Raw genomic sequence first — 17,839 nt, 5'->3', positions numbered from 1 at the left:
CTGTCTTTTGCTAATTTTTTCCTCTTGACTTTTGAGTTTCCTGATGAGTTTTAGGAACGCTTTATGTATTTTGGGTATTAATTTTTTATTTTACCTCTATACTTAAATAGGCATTGCTTGTTTTGTACAGAAAGTTTTTACATTTTTTTATGCATTTACATTTATCTTTTTCTTTAGGATTTCTCTGGATTTTATGTCTTACTAAGTAAGGAAGACCATCTCTAACCCAAGAACATACATATATTTTACAGTAATTTCACCTAATACTTTATAACTTTGTCTTTAATCCTGCTAGTGTGTAATTTTGTGTATGAGATGGAAATCTGTTTTAATTAGGACCTTTTCAATTGCAAGTGACCAAACCAGCTTAAACTAGCTTAAGTGAAAAGGGAATTTAATTAGCTCCTGTAATTGGGAAGTCCAAGCCGTCATCAGGCATAACTGGACCCCCAGGTATCAAAGCTCTTTCCATTTTCCTCTTTCTGTCTCACTTTTTGGATCTGCATATGTTTGTGTGTTAACCTCGTTCTCTCCTAATACAGACAGGCTTTTCCCAAGTGGCAGGGAAGATGGCCTCAGCGGTTTGTATTCATAAGTTTCCATGGTCTGTGACCCAAAGGCAAGGCCCCTACTTCTGCTCCAAATCAAAGGTCCTTGAGGAAGGAATTTGAGTGGCCTGTTGGACATATTGTTCCCACCCCTGTGGCCAGGGCAGGCAAGGTATTATGATTGATGGCTCCAGCAAAAGTATATGAGTGGAGTGGGGTACAAGTGGTTTTCCAAATAAAGAGAGATGTGAAGACAGGAAACAGTGAATATCCACAGTTCCACCCTAGCTTAGTACAAGCGTGTGTATTCAAATTCAGAAGTGCTTCTGCCTAATGTAATGCAAAGATCTCACCCACAACTGAAAATTTTTTCAAAAACTTCTCTCCCCAAAATATATCTGGTAACATTGTGTCTAGGATTTCTGTGTGTTATGTGTACTATTTTGATTACATCTGGATGTGGCTTACCTTGATCTCACAATCCATGAGCCAGGTTATGAGTTTAACTACCTGTAACACTCATTATCCTGTTGGTGAACGGTGTTCTCTGATAAACCTGGCTGGCATTTTCTGGGAGGTTCTTCAGGAGGATGGATATGGACAAGATGTGAGAAGAACATGGCAAGATCCCCCTGCTGGAGGCCATCCTGCTTTACCAGCCTAGGTCCACCTGTCAGGGATGGCCTGCTGGAAGTTGCTGTAGGTTTGATAATTATACGTCCCATTTGGCAAGTTTGGAGTTTTTTCTGGCAGTCATACCCCCTTGTAGATTGCTTGGACCCCCGGCTCGTACCTAACGCCCAGAAACTTGGCTCAGGGTACCTGAAAGTAAACCCCCTCTACTGACCCAGTTTGTCTGCCCTAACCCTCAGGTGAGCAAAGTCTGTATAGGCTCCTGCCTCTTGACATCATTAAACAAGGAGTTAGAGAGACTAGGGTCCAGCAGCTCTGGACTTTGCCTGCAGGCTGCATCACTGTGATTCCCTCCTTTGTAACAGGGAGAATACACCTTTTTGCAGGGTGTAGTAGATAATGACCTCCACTCTTAGCCTTGTTCCCTTTCTCTGTTCCTTCAAGTATTTCCTCCAGGGATGCATGTTCTGCCTCCTCGCCCTTATTTGCACTAAGTTTAGTGGCAATAGATGGACTCTTGCCTATTGGATCCTTGGCTGTAAATTGAGTGGCTTCAGTTTAAAAAGTGCCGCACTGTTCCCTTTCTCCTTTTAGGAAGTCTGGCCTTGGCTAAGTGAAGTCTAAAATGTCTTTATTGGAGGACTTCAGCGATGGTCCCAAGAAGTAGCCACTATAGCTCAACATGTTGGCACAAAACTCCAGCATGGGTAGAATCACGGTCTGAGACCCAAGAGAAAATCGTGGAAAGTCTAACCAAATGCTTTGCTACTTCACCTTGAAGGTTACTCGCTTTCCAGCCTGAGATGGCAAGATACTGCATCTTGATTTAGTCAATGGCATTATTGTCTGCTTGGTTTTTCATTTGCTAGTGCCACACTTAGTTTTTAAAAACTGAAAAAGGAAAATGAGGTCTTGTTTAACTATCTAGCCAATGGAAATTGGATAGTGATGCAATAATTTTAGAATATATAGAAATTTTCAGCTGAAGTGAGATTCATGGAAAAGCAGAAGTTGCTCCTTGGCAGTTAAATCCATCACTTTAAAAAATTGATGTTATGAAAATATGAGAGGCCTTTACTATATTTAAAAAAAACTAATGCAGTTGATTTTCACATGTACGTTATCTGCATACACAAATAATTACCTAGATTCCTTAGGATAAAATGCACTTTATGTTTATAAGCTTTAAAGCGTTAGGTATTTGAACGGACTTTCAGTGAACATCCTTCTAAAATTAATTATATCCTTTTAATACAGAAATCCACATTGAATATATAAGGCAATATTTTATTAGTTTGCATTTCGAGTTATGTTTGTTCCTTGTTAACCTGTAGCAGCCCTTCCCCTTTTCTGGTAGATGAGCTTTACAACAGATAACCTGGCATGTTTGAATTTTCTGTAAAATAATGACTCACAGTGAAGTTCTGACATACTTTCTTTGGAGTAAAACTTTGGAGAATTAATCCATTTGCTTTTGCTATTCAAGGACTTATTCTGTTTGTTTTCTGAATCTTAGTTGTCTACCAGATAGAATATTTGGATTAGTAAGATATTATTACTTATTATATATAGTCTACTTACTATTAGCAATTACTTTTGGCTTTTCATTTGATAACAGGTGATTTCAAATCAGAGAAGTCTAATGGGGAAATAAGTGAGTCTCCCGGAGGAGGAAGAGGAGCATCTGGTTCAACTCGGATTATCACCAGGTTACGGAACCCAGACAGCAAACTGAGTCAGCTGAAGAGCCAACAGGTGGCCGCCGCAGCCCATGAAGCAAATAAATTATTTAAGGAGGGGAAAGAGGTGTGTTCTTTCTGTTTAAAACAAACATCTCTGGAATGTAAAGTAATTTTTCAAATAAAAGCAGGATGTTTGTAGACATACTTTTGAACTGTATTTTCCTCACTTGGAGAGCATAGCGTGTAAAAAACAAGATTAAAAGTGTTAGGTTTATATTATGATAAATGTACACCCCAGTTTCGATCCATGCCTAAAAATGCTGAACATGGACGGTATACTTTCTTATATATGGTTAGTTTTATTGTATGCAATTCTAAAGAGATAGAGACTTCTTTTTCACATGTGGGAACAGGTAGGCTGTTTGTGGGCTTTATTAAAGGTTTAATACTCAGATCTGACTGGAGTCATTTTAGGTGAACCTGCAACTAAAGGATGGGACTTAACTTTTGACAGCAGACAGTAGTATGTAGAACATTATCTTAACTCTGATTTTGAATAAAAAATTGAAGCTAAGACTCAGTATTTCTGTCCCCCAGGCAGCCATGGTGATGGAATAAGGGTCACAGTTGTGTCTTTCAGATTTGAGAATTACTTGCAGGGTAGATATTTGCAAGAATATGCAATGTTTTTAAAATCATAGAAAAGGCTTTAAAGAGCAGAGGTTTTCAGGCTTCTTTTTCACTCTGACCCTCAGTAAGACATTTTTCATAGCCCAGTGTGCATATGCATGCTCAGCTGTGTCCAACTCTTTACGACCCCGCGGACTGTAGCCCACCAGGCCCCTCTGTCAATGGGTTTGTTCTGGAAAGAATATTAGAGTGGCTTGCCATTTCCTCCTTCTTCAGGTATTGAACCTGTGTCTCCTGCATTGCAGGTAGGTTCTTTACTGTTAAGCCACAGGGGAAGCCCTTAGCCACCCAGTACATACATTTAAAAGTTTCCTGAAATAGTATTTTACTTTACTGTGTAGGAAGCGCTCTAGTGTTTTCTTTTCTAGTCTATTGTATTATAGTTCATTTTTTTTTTAAGCTGGATAAGGCCCACTATTGATTTCACAGGCCACTAAAGGATTGGAATCAACTATCTGAAACACTGTTTTAATATATCCATGGGCTCTTATCTAAAGCTGGAATGATAAAAGGAGCAGAATAAAATATATTTTTAGGAGTATATTTTGGAGAGGAATAGTACATGTAATGCCCTCATGCATAACCCCTAACCTCTGTATATTGTAAGCTTGAGATAATGATTGTTAAATCATTGATATATATATCATATATATATATAAATCATTGATTTATATATCACACATTTGGTTTCAGGTGTATATTTGAGATACATAAAAGTACTTACTAATGTCCAGCATATAACAGGCACTTTAATAAAGCTTAGTTTTTTTTCTTTTTGCAGGCACGTCTTGGATGTTTAATCATAAATAATTTGCTTTAGCTTATAACTGAGCTTTTAACTTCAAAAGTGCAGTCATAAGATGTATTTTAACTTACTTTGAATGACAAAAACTGTTGAAATACAATTGATCATATTTATGCATTTGACATGAATAATGGAGTCTTTTTATTTTCTTGGACAGGTATTGGTAGTTAACTCTCAAGGAGAAATTTCACGGTTGAGCACCAAAAAGGAAGTGGTCATGAAGGGAAACATCAACAATTATTTTAAGTTGGGTCAAGAGGGGAAGTATCGTGTCTACCACAATCAGTACTCCACCAATTCATTTGCTTTGAATAAGCATCAGCACAGAGAAGACCATGATAAGAGAAGACATCTTGCACATAAATTCTGCCTGACTCCAGCTGGAGAGTTCAAATGGAATGGGTCTGTCCATGGGTCCAAAGTTCTTACCATATCTACTCTGAGACTGACTATCACCCAGTTGGAAAACAATATCCCTTCCTCCTTTCTTCATCCCAACTGGGCTTCGCACAGGTAAAGGAAACTAAAGTTTGTTTATTGCTGTGAATATAGTAAATATTTATAAAATGATTATTGCAGTTGTACACTTGAAACTGTCATTTTTTTTTAATAAATATTAAAAAAAAAATTTGGCTGCACCAAGCCTTCACTGCGGCATGCAGGATCTTAGTTGTGGCATGTAGGATCTAGTTCCCTGACCAGGGATAGAACTCAGCCCCCTTGCATTGCGAGCGTAGAGTCTTAGCTACTGGACCACTAGGGAAATCCCTAAACTGTCATTATTAGTGAATTGAGTGACATCAGTTTAATCAGCAAAACAGTGAGGGTGTTAGGAATATGAGTATACTTATACAGTTACTGAACTGAGACTTCCCTGGTGGTCCAGTGGTTAAGACTCCATGCTTCTAAGGTCATGGGTTCAATCCCTGGTCAGGGATCTATCCCACATGCTGTTTGGTATGATCAATAAATTGATTAGTTGATTGATTGATTTAAAATATAAAGTTAATCAACACTGACATTTGGAAGATTTCTGGAAAGCAGTCTTTATTCCTGGAACCAAATGGAGTCCCAACAAAATTGGGACATCATAGAAGGTGTAAGGAATTGGAGGACTAACTGACCTCTGAGATTCCTCCAATGTTCAAAGTCTGTGATTCTGTGAGGTAGAAACTTCCAATAGCAGTGTATTTTGTGTTTGATTAGCCTAGAAACATATGCCTTATATATGTGCTTAATCACTCAGTCATGTCTGACTCTATGCGGCCCCGTGGACTTGTAGTCTGCCAGTCTTCCTCTGTCCATGAGATTTTCCAGGTGAGAATACTGGAGTGGTTAGTCACTCCCTTCTCCAGAGGATCTTCCCAACCCAGGGATTGAACCCAAGTCTCCTGCATTGCAGGCAGATTCTTTATCCGGCTGAGCCACCAGGGCGGCTTCCCTGGAGAATCCCATGGACAAAGGAGCCTGGAAGGCTACAGTCCATGGGGTCACAAAGAGTCGGACATGACTGAGCGACTAACACTTTGACATGCCTTATAAGGTAAAGTTGTCATAAATTACAACTCTTGTGCTTTTAATTTAAGATCAACAAGATGAAATTTTGTTTTTTTCCTTTTTCCCTCACTTCTGAAATATAGGGCAAATTGGATCAAGGCTGTTCAGATGTGTAGCAAACCCAGAGAATTTGCGTTGGCTTTAGCTATTTTGGAGTGTGCAGTTAAGCCAGTTGTGATGCTGCCGATATGGCGGGAATCTTTAGGACACACCAGGTAAGTGAATCCTGAGCCTTATGAATAGTGCGTTAGACTCCCTTTTGGAGTATTAGTCTATTAACAATGAAAATTAACGTCTTTTAAAAGCCATATTAAAGACTTAACTAATCTTGACCGCAAAGAGTCAGACACAACTGAGCAACTGAACAACCTTGATCCCATTTTCCTCCTCTCTAAGGTATAAGCCTGAATGAACATTAGTTCTTATTTATGATACAGGATTGTAGTGAAGATAGAAGAGATCAAGTGTATACAAATGAAAAATATTTTCTAAAGTTAAAAAAAAACATTTTTAGGGACTTCCCTGGTGGGCCAGTGGTTTAAGACTGTGCTTCCCCTGCAGGGAATTAAGATCCTGCACGCTGTGAGGCTGAGCCAAAAAAAAAAAAGAAATTAAAAAAGCAACATCAAGTGAAAGCATTTTTATTGAATAGGAAGAGTGCTCATGTTTTTTGAATATTTATTCTGGAATGTGCTGGAGATCTGATATATTTAGAAACGAGTATTTGGCCCAACATGATGTAGCTCCTAAGTGGTCCAAAAGTTACATGACTTTAGCACCTGGTTAACAAAAAGGATAACAGTTGTGACACGACTCTACTTTTTAGCCCGAATGGATTTATTTTGTAACTTTAATTTTTAAAAGTTCTTATTATAAAAGTAATATAAGTTTACAGTGAAAAGCATAAAGTATTATTTAATGTGATAAATAAGACCCCTTCTGAAGAACTATGGACGGAGGTTCGTGACATTGTACAGGAGGCAGGGATCAAGACCATCCCCAAGAAAAAGAAATGCAAAAGAGCAAAATGGTTGTCTGAGGATACCTTACAAATAGCTGTGAGAAGAAGAGAAGTGAAAGGCAAAGGTGAAAAGGAAAGATACACCCATTTGAATGCATAGTTCCAAAGAATAGCAAGAAGAGATAAGAAAGCCTTCCTCAGGGATCAGTGCAAAGAAATAGAGGAAAACAATAGAATGGGAAAGACTAGAGATCTCTTCAAGAAAATTAGGGATACCAAGGGAATATTTCATGCAAAGATGGGCTCAATAAAGGACAGAAATGGTATGGACCTAACAGAAGCAGAAGATATTAAGAAGAGGTGGCAAGAATACACAGAAGAACTATACAAAAAAGATCTTCATGACCCAGATAATCACGATGGTGTGATCACTCACCTAGAGCCAGACATCCTGGAATGTGAAGTCAAGTGGGCCTTAGGAAGCATCACTATGCACAAAGCTAGTGGAGGTGATGAAATTCTAGTTGAGCCATTTCAAATCCTAAAAGATGATGCTGTGAAAGTGCTGCACTCAATATGCCAGCAAATTTGGAAAACTCAGCAGTGGCCACAGGACTGGAAAAGGTCGGTTTTCATTCCAATCCCAAAGAAAGGAAATGCCAAAGAATGGTCAAACTACCACACAATTGCACTCATCTCACACGCTAGCAAAGTAATGCTCAAAATTCTCCAAGCCAGGCTTCAACAGTATGTGAATCGTGAACTTGCAGATGTTCAAACTGGATTTAGAAAAGGCAGAGGAACCAGAGATCAAATTGCCAACATCCGTTGAATCATCGAAAAAGCAGGAGAGTTCCATAAAAACATCTATTTCTGCTTTATTGACAATGCCAAAGCCTTTGACTGTGTGGATCACAGCAGACTGTGGAAGATTCCTTAAGAGATGGGAATACCAGACCACCTTACCTGCCTCCTGAGAAATCTATATGCAGGTCAAGAAGGAACAGTTAGAACTGGACATGGAACGACAGGCTGGTTCCAGATCAGGAAAGGAGTACGTCAAGGCTGTATATTGTCACCCTGCTTATTTAACTTATATGCAGAGTACATCATGGGAAATGATGGACTGGATGAAGTACAAGCTGGAATCAAGATTGCTGGGAGAAATATCAATAACCTCAGATATGTAGGTGACACCACCCTTATTGCAGAAAGCGAGGAAGAACTAAAGAGCCTCTTAATGCAAGCGAGAGAGGAGAATGAAAAAGTTGGCTTAAAACTCAACATTCAGAAAACTAAGATCATGTCATTTGGTCCCATCACTTCATGGCAAATAGATTGGGAAACGGTGGAAACAGTGACAGACTTTATTTTCTTAGGCTCCAAAATCACTGCAGATAGTGACTGCGGCCATGAAATTAAAAGACACTTGCTCTTTGGAGGAAAAGTTATGACCAACCTAGACAGCATATTAAAAAGTAGAGACATTACTTTGCCAACAAAGGTCCATCTAGTCAAAGCTATGATTTTTCCAGTAGTCATGTATGGATGTGAGAGTTGGACTGTAAAGAAAGCTGAACACCAAAGAATTGATGCTTTTGAACTGTAGTGTTGCAGAAGACTCTTGAGAGTCCTTTGGACTTCAAGGAGATCCAACCCGTCCATCCTAAAGAAAATCAGTCCTGAATATTCATTGATGAACTGATGCTGAAGCTAGAGCTCCAATCCTTTGGCCACCTGATGCGAAGAACTGACTCACTGGAAAAGACCCTGATGCTGGGAAAGATTGAAGGCAGGAGGAGAAGGGGATGACAGAGGATGAGATAGTTGGATGGCATCACCGACTCAATGGACATGAGTTTGAGTAGGCTCCTGGAGTTGGTGATGGACAGGGAAACCTGGCGTGCTGCAGTCCATGGGGTCGCAAAGAGTCTGACACCACTGACTAACTGAACTGAACTAAGACTCCTCCTACCTTCCCTGCCCCTTTGGGCCCACTCCAAAGGTATAATGCTATACTTTAAAAATATATATAAATATATTTTGTGTTGCTTTTTACAGCTGTGTTTTACCTTATAATGAAAAAATTTAAAGAAAAGTAAGTATGCCTGCTAAATATTTTTTATCTGTCAAAGGTTGCTGTAAGTTTTCTGTAGTCTTCCCCACTCCTCCCCCGCCAACCTATAAATCTTAAGGATACTTTTTTCCCTCTCTCCTTTCTCCCTCCTATTTTAAATGTAATGCTGCTCCTGATAGAAGCTTACACAAATGGAATGGACTTTAAATTCTTCCTAGGTTTAAAAATAACTTAGATACTATTACAGTTTACTAATCTCTAGGAGATTGTCAGGAAAGGTGAAAAAAAGAAGGAGAGGTCAAAGGACAAATAACTAATATCAAGAACATTTCTGATTCTCTGTTGCTGATACTGGTGATGTCAAACCTTCAGAGTCCACTGACAGCATTCAGGCTTCCTACATCTGTAGAGAAAGCATCCTGTTGAAAGCCTTGTTTTTGGTGGGAGAAGGGTTGGGGGGGAGGAGTCCCATAGGTCTCAGCTGTTGGACGTTGAGCAGAGGCCACGCTCTTAGGCCCGAAAAGAATTTCTGGTTCAGTTTGAAGGATATCAGTGTACCTATCAGAGTAGGGATTTGGGCAGAACCAGATGATTTCATAAGAAAGTTTTTCAAATTTTAGGAAAGAGATAATTCTATTTAAACTGTTCCATATAATGGGAAAAAAGAAAATCTTGTGCATTAGTTCTGTCAGTGTTTTAACTTGATAAATAGGCAAATAGTTAAATGGAAAAGTAAGGCCCTGTCTCATTTATTAATATTTACCACTGATTAATAATTAATAGCAAATAGAAGTGTATGCAGGAAATCTTAAAGCATTAGGAAATATACTCAGGTGTAAATTAAAAGAATAATAAATCAGGACAGAATTGACTTCCTCTAGGCATGGAACGTTTGTCTGTTTTTAGGAGATTATTAATACTTTGCAATCTTAAGAAGTCAAAGAAAACTTTGATTTTCTCTTTAGATGTCAGGAGGGTATTTGTTTATTAGGAAGATATGAGTTCATTATTAATTCTTGTATTAAGTATTAAAAAATACTGAAATAAATAGAAATACATGAATGACTGCCCCCACCCGCCCCTCTTTGTTGTAAAGATACATTTCAAACCAAACCATCATGTTTTTTTATGGAACTCTTGGAAGTTTTCCCATTAACATTTAGGTGGAACAAAACAAGAGAATCCCCTGTTACTGTTAACTTTTCCCAAAAGTATTAGTTAATGGATTTTGCCAAGAGAAGTAAAACATATATAGGTAAATTTTGGGATAGTTATTTAAGTTGGTTTAATTATATACTTAATTGACTGAAAAACTTCAAAACAATATGAAAATTAAATAAGGTGGCTCCTATACTTTACAATAGGATTTATATATACAAATAGTAACCATGAAAATAATACAGCGGGAGTGCTGAGTTAAAATAACAAATTAAAATAGCACATTTAGTTTTGTTGCCTGCTGAACTCCACCATAGCTATGGCAAAGGGATTTTTTTCAAACCATAAAGCAACACGGACAAGGGAAACCACAGAAAATGCAGTGCCGTATAACTGTGGAAGCAATATTGCAGGTGAACACGGGGTACCCTAACCAAGAAAGGCAGATCTCAAGTCAGTGGGTGGGAACTGAGAATTTTCACCAGTCACACCATAGAACCCTTGAAAGGCACAGAAGCAGCAAGTGCAGAGGAGTCTGCTTGGGATTCTTTCTGGGCAGTGCAGCTGTTTACACCCGGTCCTGCCAGGTTCCCTGAGTGTGGTGAGTCTTCTAGCCCTTGCTGATGGCCCCACCCTGTGATTGCACCACAAGAAGCTCTACACTGTGAACTGTGACCCAGAGACAAGTTTATTTTTTCCTAGGATGCTTTTTTTTAATAGTGACAATATTGCTCTTGCTCATTCATGCAGCTGGTTTTATTCTTGCTACTGGGTTTTCAGAAGCCAAACCCTATATTGTTTAGGACACACATGTAGGTGCTGGTAAAACTATGAAGAAAAGCAAGGAAATGATAGCACAGCACAGAAGTCAGTATAATGACTGCCTGGGGTGGGACCCTTTAGCTTTGAATGTAATGGTTATTGATAAGAGTATGTTTCTTAACCTGGTTACAGTTTACGTGTTTTTAAAGATGATAACGAAGAAAATATCCAGCAATAACACAATACCTCAAACCAGGAATAAATGTAATTCAGGAACATGTAAAGAAATCATTTAAACTTTAGTAAAGGCTACCTTGGGACTTCCTCAGCAGTCCAGCAGTTAGGACCTCACACTTCCACGGTGGGTTCAATCCCTGATTGGGGAACTAGGATCCACATGCCGCATGGCAGCGGCACCCACCCTCCGCACGCCCCCCCCTCCCCCGAAAGAAAAGATATAAAGGATATACTTTGAGTAAATGGAAAGATGCATCATATGCTTCCATGCAGTATACTAATTATGCTAATTTAATCTATCAAATTTAATATTCATTTGCAATGTGAATAGTTTTCCCTTTGGAGAGTAAAATGATACTAATATTTCCTATAGAAAACTTAACGTGTAAGAAAAGGAAAACAGGTATTACAGAAAAGGGAACAGATATTTAAAATGTATTTTGAAGCTACAATAGTCAAAGTACTTCGTCCTAGAGAAAAAGTAGAGCAATGGAATCAAACAGAGAATCCAAAAATCAACCTAAACACATGTGGAAATCTACTGTGATAGCATTTCCTGTCAGACAAGGAAAGAGGGCGTGTTTGGGGAAACTATCCAAATTCCTGCTTCAGCAAAAACATTCATCAGACAAATGAGGATTAAAAAGAAAAACAACGTACTGTTAAAAACAGTAACAAAAAGCTTAAATAAGAGAGCATGGATTAATTTATATTTTTGTTGTGATACTTTCTTTTCAAACATATAAAACCCAGATGCCATAGATGAAAAAAAGTAGATATATGTATTTAAAATTCTCAGTGGAAAAATAATATAATCAAACTCAAGACAGCTGACACACTGAGGAAGAATATTTGCACCACAAATGGAAACTTTCCTTTAAAATGAAAAAGACCTTTTATAAATGAAATATCCATTACCGACAAGACATAGGATTTGAACAGGCATTTGGCAGCAAAATAAATATGAAAGGCCAGTAGATTTAAAAAAAAAAAGTGGTTGCTTCTCTCATAATTAAAGAAATGTAAAAACAATGGGATAGTATTTCTTCTCTCTCAGTTGGGCTAATAATTTAAAAGTTTGGTGCTGACTTGAGTGAAGGTATGGGAAAGCAGAGTGACTTGATAATTGATGGCAATGTGAAGTGTACAGTTCTGCAGAGCAATTGGGCACTGTCTGTCGGCATTTTAAATACAGTACTCTTTGGACTCAGCCATCCTACCAGTGGGAGACATAAGGGGTTACTCCTCACATTTACTAAGAAATAGGAAGACAAACACAGCAAAGCCCCACGGACATGGGGAATAGAGTGGAGGCTCATTCCGCACTTGGTGGCCTGGCTCTCTGTGAACCGAGGACATATGGAGGAAGCCCCTGTCCCCAGGGGGCCCTCCAGTGTGGAGCAGCCTGTGGAGGCTCATACCAACCTCCTGGGGTTTGTTCCTGGGGCCACCAGGCTGCCAGCAGTAGCCAGGCTTTCTGCGCAACCACGTGGAAGTGAACTCCTTCATAGCTCACCTTCCTTGCTGCTCTTTCCCTTAAGGATTGTCTTAGAGGTGTTGAGAACCATAGAATCTGCTCTGGTAGAGGGAAATCGTAGGTTAGCTACAATACTACCTCACTGGCCTGGCATCCCCTGCAAAGAAAAGCGTTTGTCTTTGGTGATGAAGATGGACCTGTTCCTCACATGAACACCAAGAGCACAGGCTGAGTGCCAGGCTCAGCCGTGTTTCCCAGAGTGTCAGTGCCCTGGTGTTCTCCCCAGACAGTGCTTCATTTCTGGCCACCATCCGTGAAGATGGCTCAGTTGCTGTGCTAGACCTGGCCTTTCATAGGTGTTTAAAGCTGAGCCCACAAAATCCCTGTTGAGAAATACTAGCTGGTTGTGGCTCAGTCACTCCTGTAGTCTGGGGAGCTGAGGCTGTCAGGTTTTCCACCAAGCTGTGCCTACAGAGCTTGCCCCACTCCCTGGTTCCAGGAGTGGCTGCAAATCTATGGTATTTCAGACTAAGTTAGTCCCCAGTGAGAATTTCCTCCCTTTCCTCTTCTCCCGTCATTCGTGAGAGAATGAAGAATGTTTGCTGTACTAGTTGTGTGCAGTTAACAGATTCTAGGGTCCTGTAGTCACAGGAGGAGAAGGCACTGGCAGCGCACTCCAGTACTCTTGCCTGGAAAATTCCATGGACGGAGGAGCCTGGTAGGCTGCGGTCCATGGGGTCGCTAAGAGTCGGACACGACTGAGCAACTTCACTTTCACTTTTCACTTTCATGCATTGGAGAAGGAAATGGCAACCCACTCCAGTGTTCTTGTCTGGGGAATCCCAGGAACGGGGGAGCCTGGTGGGCTGCCGTCTATGGGGTCGCACAGAGTCGGACACGACTGAAGCAACTTAGCAGCAGCAGTAGTAGTCATAGGAACATGAAACTTTTTTCAAAGTGGTGATAGAAGGTTTTTGGTGGAAGGATGGAGAAATAAAAAAGAATTAAATCCCCTCTCACATCTTTGTAGCACCTACCCCTCCACCAGTTAACAGAAGATCTCTTTCTTCTTTCCATATAGCTGTGCATTTGAAATTAGCTACTTCTGGGTAGGGTATGATAAAAGCAATTCTTCTACCACTAGGGCTTTTAGAGACAGGAGCTCCTTTCTTTGTAGATTTTGGTTAATGTTCTTTTTTATGGGAAATACTCCCATTCACAGAAATCTAGTGTAATCAAGTTAAAGTAAAATCTGACCATAGACTCACCCATCTCCTTACAGATAGGTGCAGTGGTATCTGATTTCCTGCCTGAAAAAAGAGCATGGTCTATGCCGTATGCCTAACGATTATTGCCTGATTAATGTGGTCCTTCCTGCCCAACCCTTCCAGTCACCCAAAAGCAGGGTCCCTGTCTCTCTGCTTGTAGGAAGTCTGAATTCTATGTTAGTGGACCCTGTGGAGACTCTACAGCCCCAAGTGCTAAATAGAAATATCGGTTGATAAAAGTTTTGGGACTTGTTGGTCTTTTGGGGGGGAGGCAAGAAGATAATGTATCTTAGGGTTTGGAAAGATCTAGTGCAGTTTTCCATTGATTAAAAACTGTGTAATTGTATTTGTAATATAACATCCTTTGTGTGATTATAATATTGGTATATGCATGAAATAAATCGTAAATGAGTTATTTCTTGTGGAGAGTCATATGGGAAGGACAGCATGTTTTATTTTTGCCTTTTTGTACTGTTTGATTTTCTACTATTACATAATTGTATATCTGCTTATTTTTGTGACTTTTCAGTTTTCTGGGTTGTGGGATTATAGTTAATCATTCTTTGCTTTTACCTTCCTAATCTTCAGTACTGTATTTTTATCTTTTTAATTTATTTTTCAAATGTAATTCTGTCTTTCTATTCATATATTCTTAGGTTACATAGAATGACATCAATTGAAAGAGAAGAAAAGGAGAAAGTCAAAAAAAAGGAGAAAAAACAAGAAGAGGAAGAAACAATGCAACAAGCTACATGGGTAAAATATACATTTCCAGTTAAACATCAGGTAATTTTTAGTATGATCTTATTTAAAAGTGTTAGCTACTTCTGAGACTTTGATTCTGCAACTTTGAATACTTAGTAATTTTATTTTACTTTTGATGCACTCTTAATTAACATAGTTTGAATGAAGTAAATCTTTCTACCAATTTTATAAGCATAGGTTTTTCTTAGTGAAATATATGTGAGTCATCAGACCAATTTGTAGAAATTGTTATAAAATGTAAAATTGTTTTTTACATTTTTTTGTATGAGACAGGAATATTTACGTTTCTTCAGAAATCTTTGATTCTGGATGAAAATAAAATTGACTGGCAAATTAATTTGCCTGACTGTTGATTTTATTTGGTAAAAATTTGTAAAACCACATGTGCTTTATAAAACATTCTCATTCTTGTTTAATCAGCATGTTTTCATTTACACCAGGTTTGGAAACAAAAAGGAGAGGAATACCGAGTAACAGGATATGGTGGTTGGAGCTGGATTAGTAAAACTCATGTTTATAGGTTTGTTCCTAAATTGCCGGGCAATACCAATGTGCATTACAGAAAGTCAGTAGAAGGAGGTAAGTAATTGAAGCTATTTTCCTGCATAATTGTTTCTGATCCATATTCTTATAAATTTATAGTATGTTGACAATATTTTGGATAAAAGTTTTTCTGAAATTCTTTCTAGAATGTACAAAATTACTAATGTAGTTTAACAAACTCTCATATTTTTAAAATTACCTTTATTCACAGGATTTTGATACTTAGGATTCTAGCTTAAAAGGTGAGAGAATAGAACTTGTTGAAAGAAAGAAGACCTCAGCTACTTAATTGTCTTTCTAAAATCTGAAATTCAGTACTACTTAACTTCTTGAGGAGTCCAATATCTGGTGACTTCAGCATTGTAATATATTACAAAACCAGAAAGAAAGCAATAGAGGCATCCATAACACTGTCATGTAAAGGAGATATTAATTCAGTTTATGCCACTGGCTGATGACTTCAGTATTTAGAATCACAGAACTCTATAGGTAAACTGTCCTTTTAGGAGACCATGTATTTTGAAACTCATGTTACATGGACAAATTATTTCATGAAGATGTTAAGGGACATACTGAAGCTCATACAGGTGAAGAGTAATAGACTCCTGGCTAAAACCCATGTCTCCTGGCTTCCATTCCCCTTTTTGCACTCTACCTTGTCGTCTCCTTTGTTATCTAAGTGATTTTCAAAAGCAGTTCTGTTTGCTCTGCAGTATAATTTGCTGATTTATGGTGTGGTATGGTCTTTGTTGTGAAACCTGTGTTGTAGGCCAAATAAGTACACACTTAGCTAACTGATTTGGCTTACTTGTGAATGGTTCTCATGAAACCTAGACTGGTAGAGTTTTGAAACTATTAAAGTTGTCAGTGAGTTACCTTTAGTAGGTGCTCAATAACTATTTGCTAAATAGAAATATTAAGTATTCACTTACTTATCTGATTCTATTCAAGCTAAATGTCCATTATAATAAATTCCAAAAGATTATTTTAATTTTTTATTATCATTTCGTTGCTCTAGTTACCGTGTAACACTTAGAATTATGGAGAGCTTTAATTGTGTCTGACCTGCTTTGACCTGTGTAATAAAATCCAGATTATCGATATACAAAACATTTAGGCTTTTGCAAATTTATTTTGTATCCACTTTCCTTAGCATGGGGTTTTCTATTGTCCTAATGCTAGGCCTTTATCCAGCAGCTACCACGTTGGTCTTGGAGCTTCCTTTGAGTTTTTTCTTCCCAGTTGCTAGCAGGGGAAAAAACTAGTAGTAAATCGGATCCAAACAAGGCCACACTTTGCATTTAGTTATTTCTCTTTTCAGTGACACAGACTTAAATATTCTTAACTGGGGAGTCCATAGATAAACTTCAATTCTATCTAAGAATCCATTGAAATTTATTACAAAAGTTTCTGTATGTATTTTTTTCCTATATAGGGAATCATAGCATTTATCCAGTTCTAATATGGTTCTGTAATACAAAGTATGTTAGAAACCACTGATGCAGACTTTCTGGGGTCAGTGAAGAGGGTGAAATAGTCTCCTATGTGAAGATTCCTGAGGTGCGTCTAAAGTGTAGTCATTACTTCTATGGTTTAAGTCAGCTGAGCATATAAGAAAGTATGTAGTATATTCAATTTTTGTTTTGTGAATTAAAAATAAGGTATAGATTGCTGGAATATACTTCATAATTTCCACTAAACTAGGTATATTAAAGTAAATTGCTAATATTTGACATACTTGTAATTACTGTGTACTTGGTTCTTTTTAGTTAAAAATAACATGGATGAAAATATGGATGAATCGGATAGAAGGAAAAGTCCACGAAGTCCAAAAAAGATAAAAACAGAGCCTGATTCTGAGAGAGGCGAGGTAAAAGACTCTGATGCTGCAAAAGGAGCAGACCAAAGTGAAATGGACGTTTCGAAGGTTACTGAGAAGAAGGGTCAAGGTAAGGAGAGTCAAGGGTGGAGGGCACCTGGGGGTGATAAGAAAGCAAGCACTGGATCTAGTTGGCACAGCAGGAAAGGTACTGCTTTGTCTCTTTTCGATAACAGCATTATTGAAACATAATTCATATGCCATATAATTCACCCACTTAGAGTGTACAGTTCACAGAATTGTTCAGCAGTCACCACACTCAATTTTAGAGCATTCTCATCACCCCAAACAAAAACCTCATATCCACTAGCAGTTGGTCCTCTATCTTCCCTAAATCCCAATCTACTTTCTGTCTTTATGGATTTGCCTATTTTGGACATTCCATATAAATGGAATCAGGTAGTATGTGGTCCTTTGTGTCTGGCTTCTTTACTTTGCGTGTTTTCAAAGTTCTTCCATGTTGTGGCATATATTAATATCAGTAGTTCATTCCTCTTTATTTACAAGTAATATTCTATTGTATGTATACATCATGTTTTGTTTATCCATTCATCAGTTGATGAACACATCTGGGTTGTTTCTTTATGGCTGTTAAGAATAATGGTAATAAGAACATCTGTATAGAAGTTCTCATGTGGACATATATTTTCATTTCTCTTGGGTAAATATGTAGGGGTAGAATTGCTGAATCAAAGATAACTCTGTGTTCAGCCTTTTGAGGAACTTACCTTGTCTTTTGTGAACAGTTGTTTTTTAAAAACTAGATGAGTTAGATAATGCATAAGCCTTAAGATGTT

At 38.3% G+C, this 17,839-nt stretch overlaps 1 protein-coding gene across 8 annotated transcripts in view; it reads left to right on the top strand.

Moving 5' to 3' along the window:
* The window catches only part of BPTF (bromodomain PHD finger transcription factor), a 133,204-nt gene that overhangs the window by 70,971 nt on the left and 44,394 nt on the right, over positions 1-17,839 (top strand). For all 8 annotated transcript variants that reach the window (XM_081576850.1, XM_081576848.1, XM_081576849.1 and 5 more), the window contains 6 exons: positions 2,800-2,987; positions 4,516-4,871; positions 5,999-6,130; positions 14,512-14,641; positions 15,061-15,199; positions 16,933-17,112. In XM_081576850.1, coding sequence (XP_081432976.1) covers positions 2,800-2,987; positions 4,516-4,871; positions 5,999-6,130; positions 14,512-14,641; positions 15,061-15,199; positions 16,933-17,112 — 1,125 coding nt within the window. The remainder of the gene's footprint in view (positions 1-2,799; positions 2,988-4,515; positions 4,872-5,998; positions 6,131-14,511; positions 14,642-15,060; positions 15,200-16,932; positions 17,113-17,839) is intronic.

This window comes from Giraffa tippelskirchi, chromosome 3, assembly GCF_054371585.1.
Source record: "Giraffa tippelskirchi isolate mGirTip1 chromosome 3, T2T-mGirTip1v1.2.pri, whole genome shotgun sequence".
Classification (NCBI taxonomy): Eukaryota; Metazoa; Chordata; class Mammalia; order Artiodactyla; family Giraffidae; genus Giraffa; species Giraffa tippelskirchi.
This window is presented reverse-complemented; position numbering and strand designations above follow the sequence as displayed.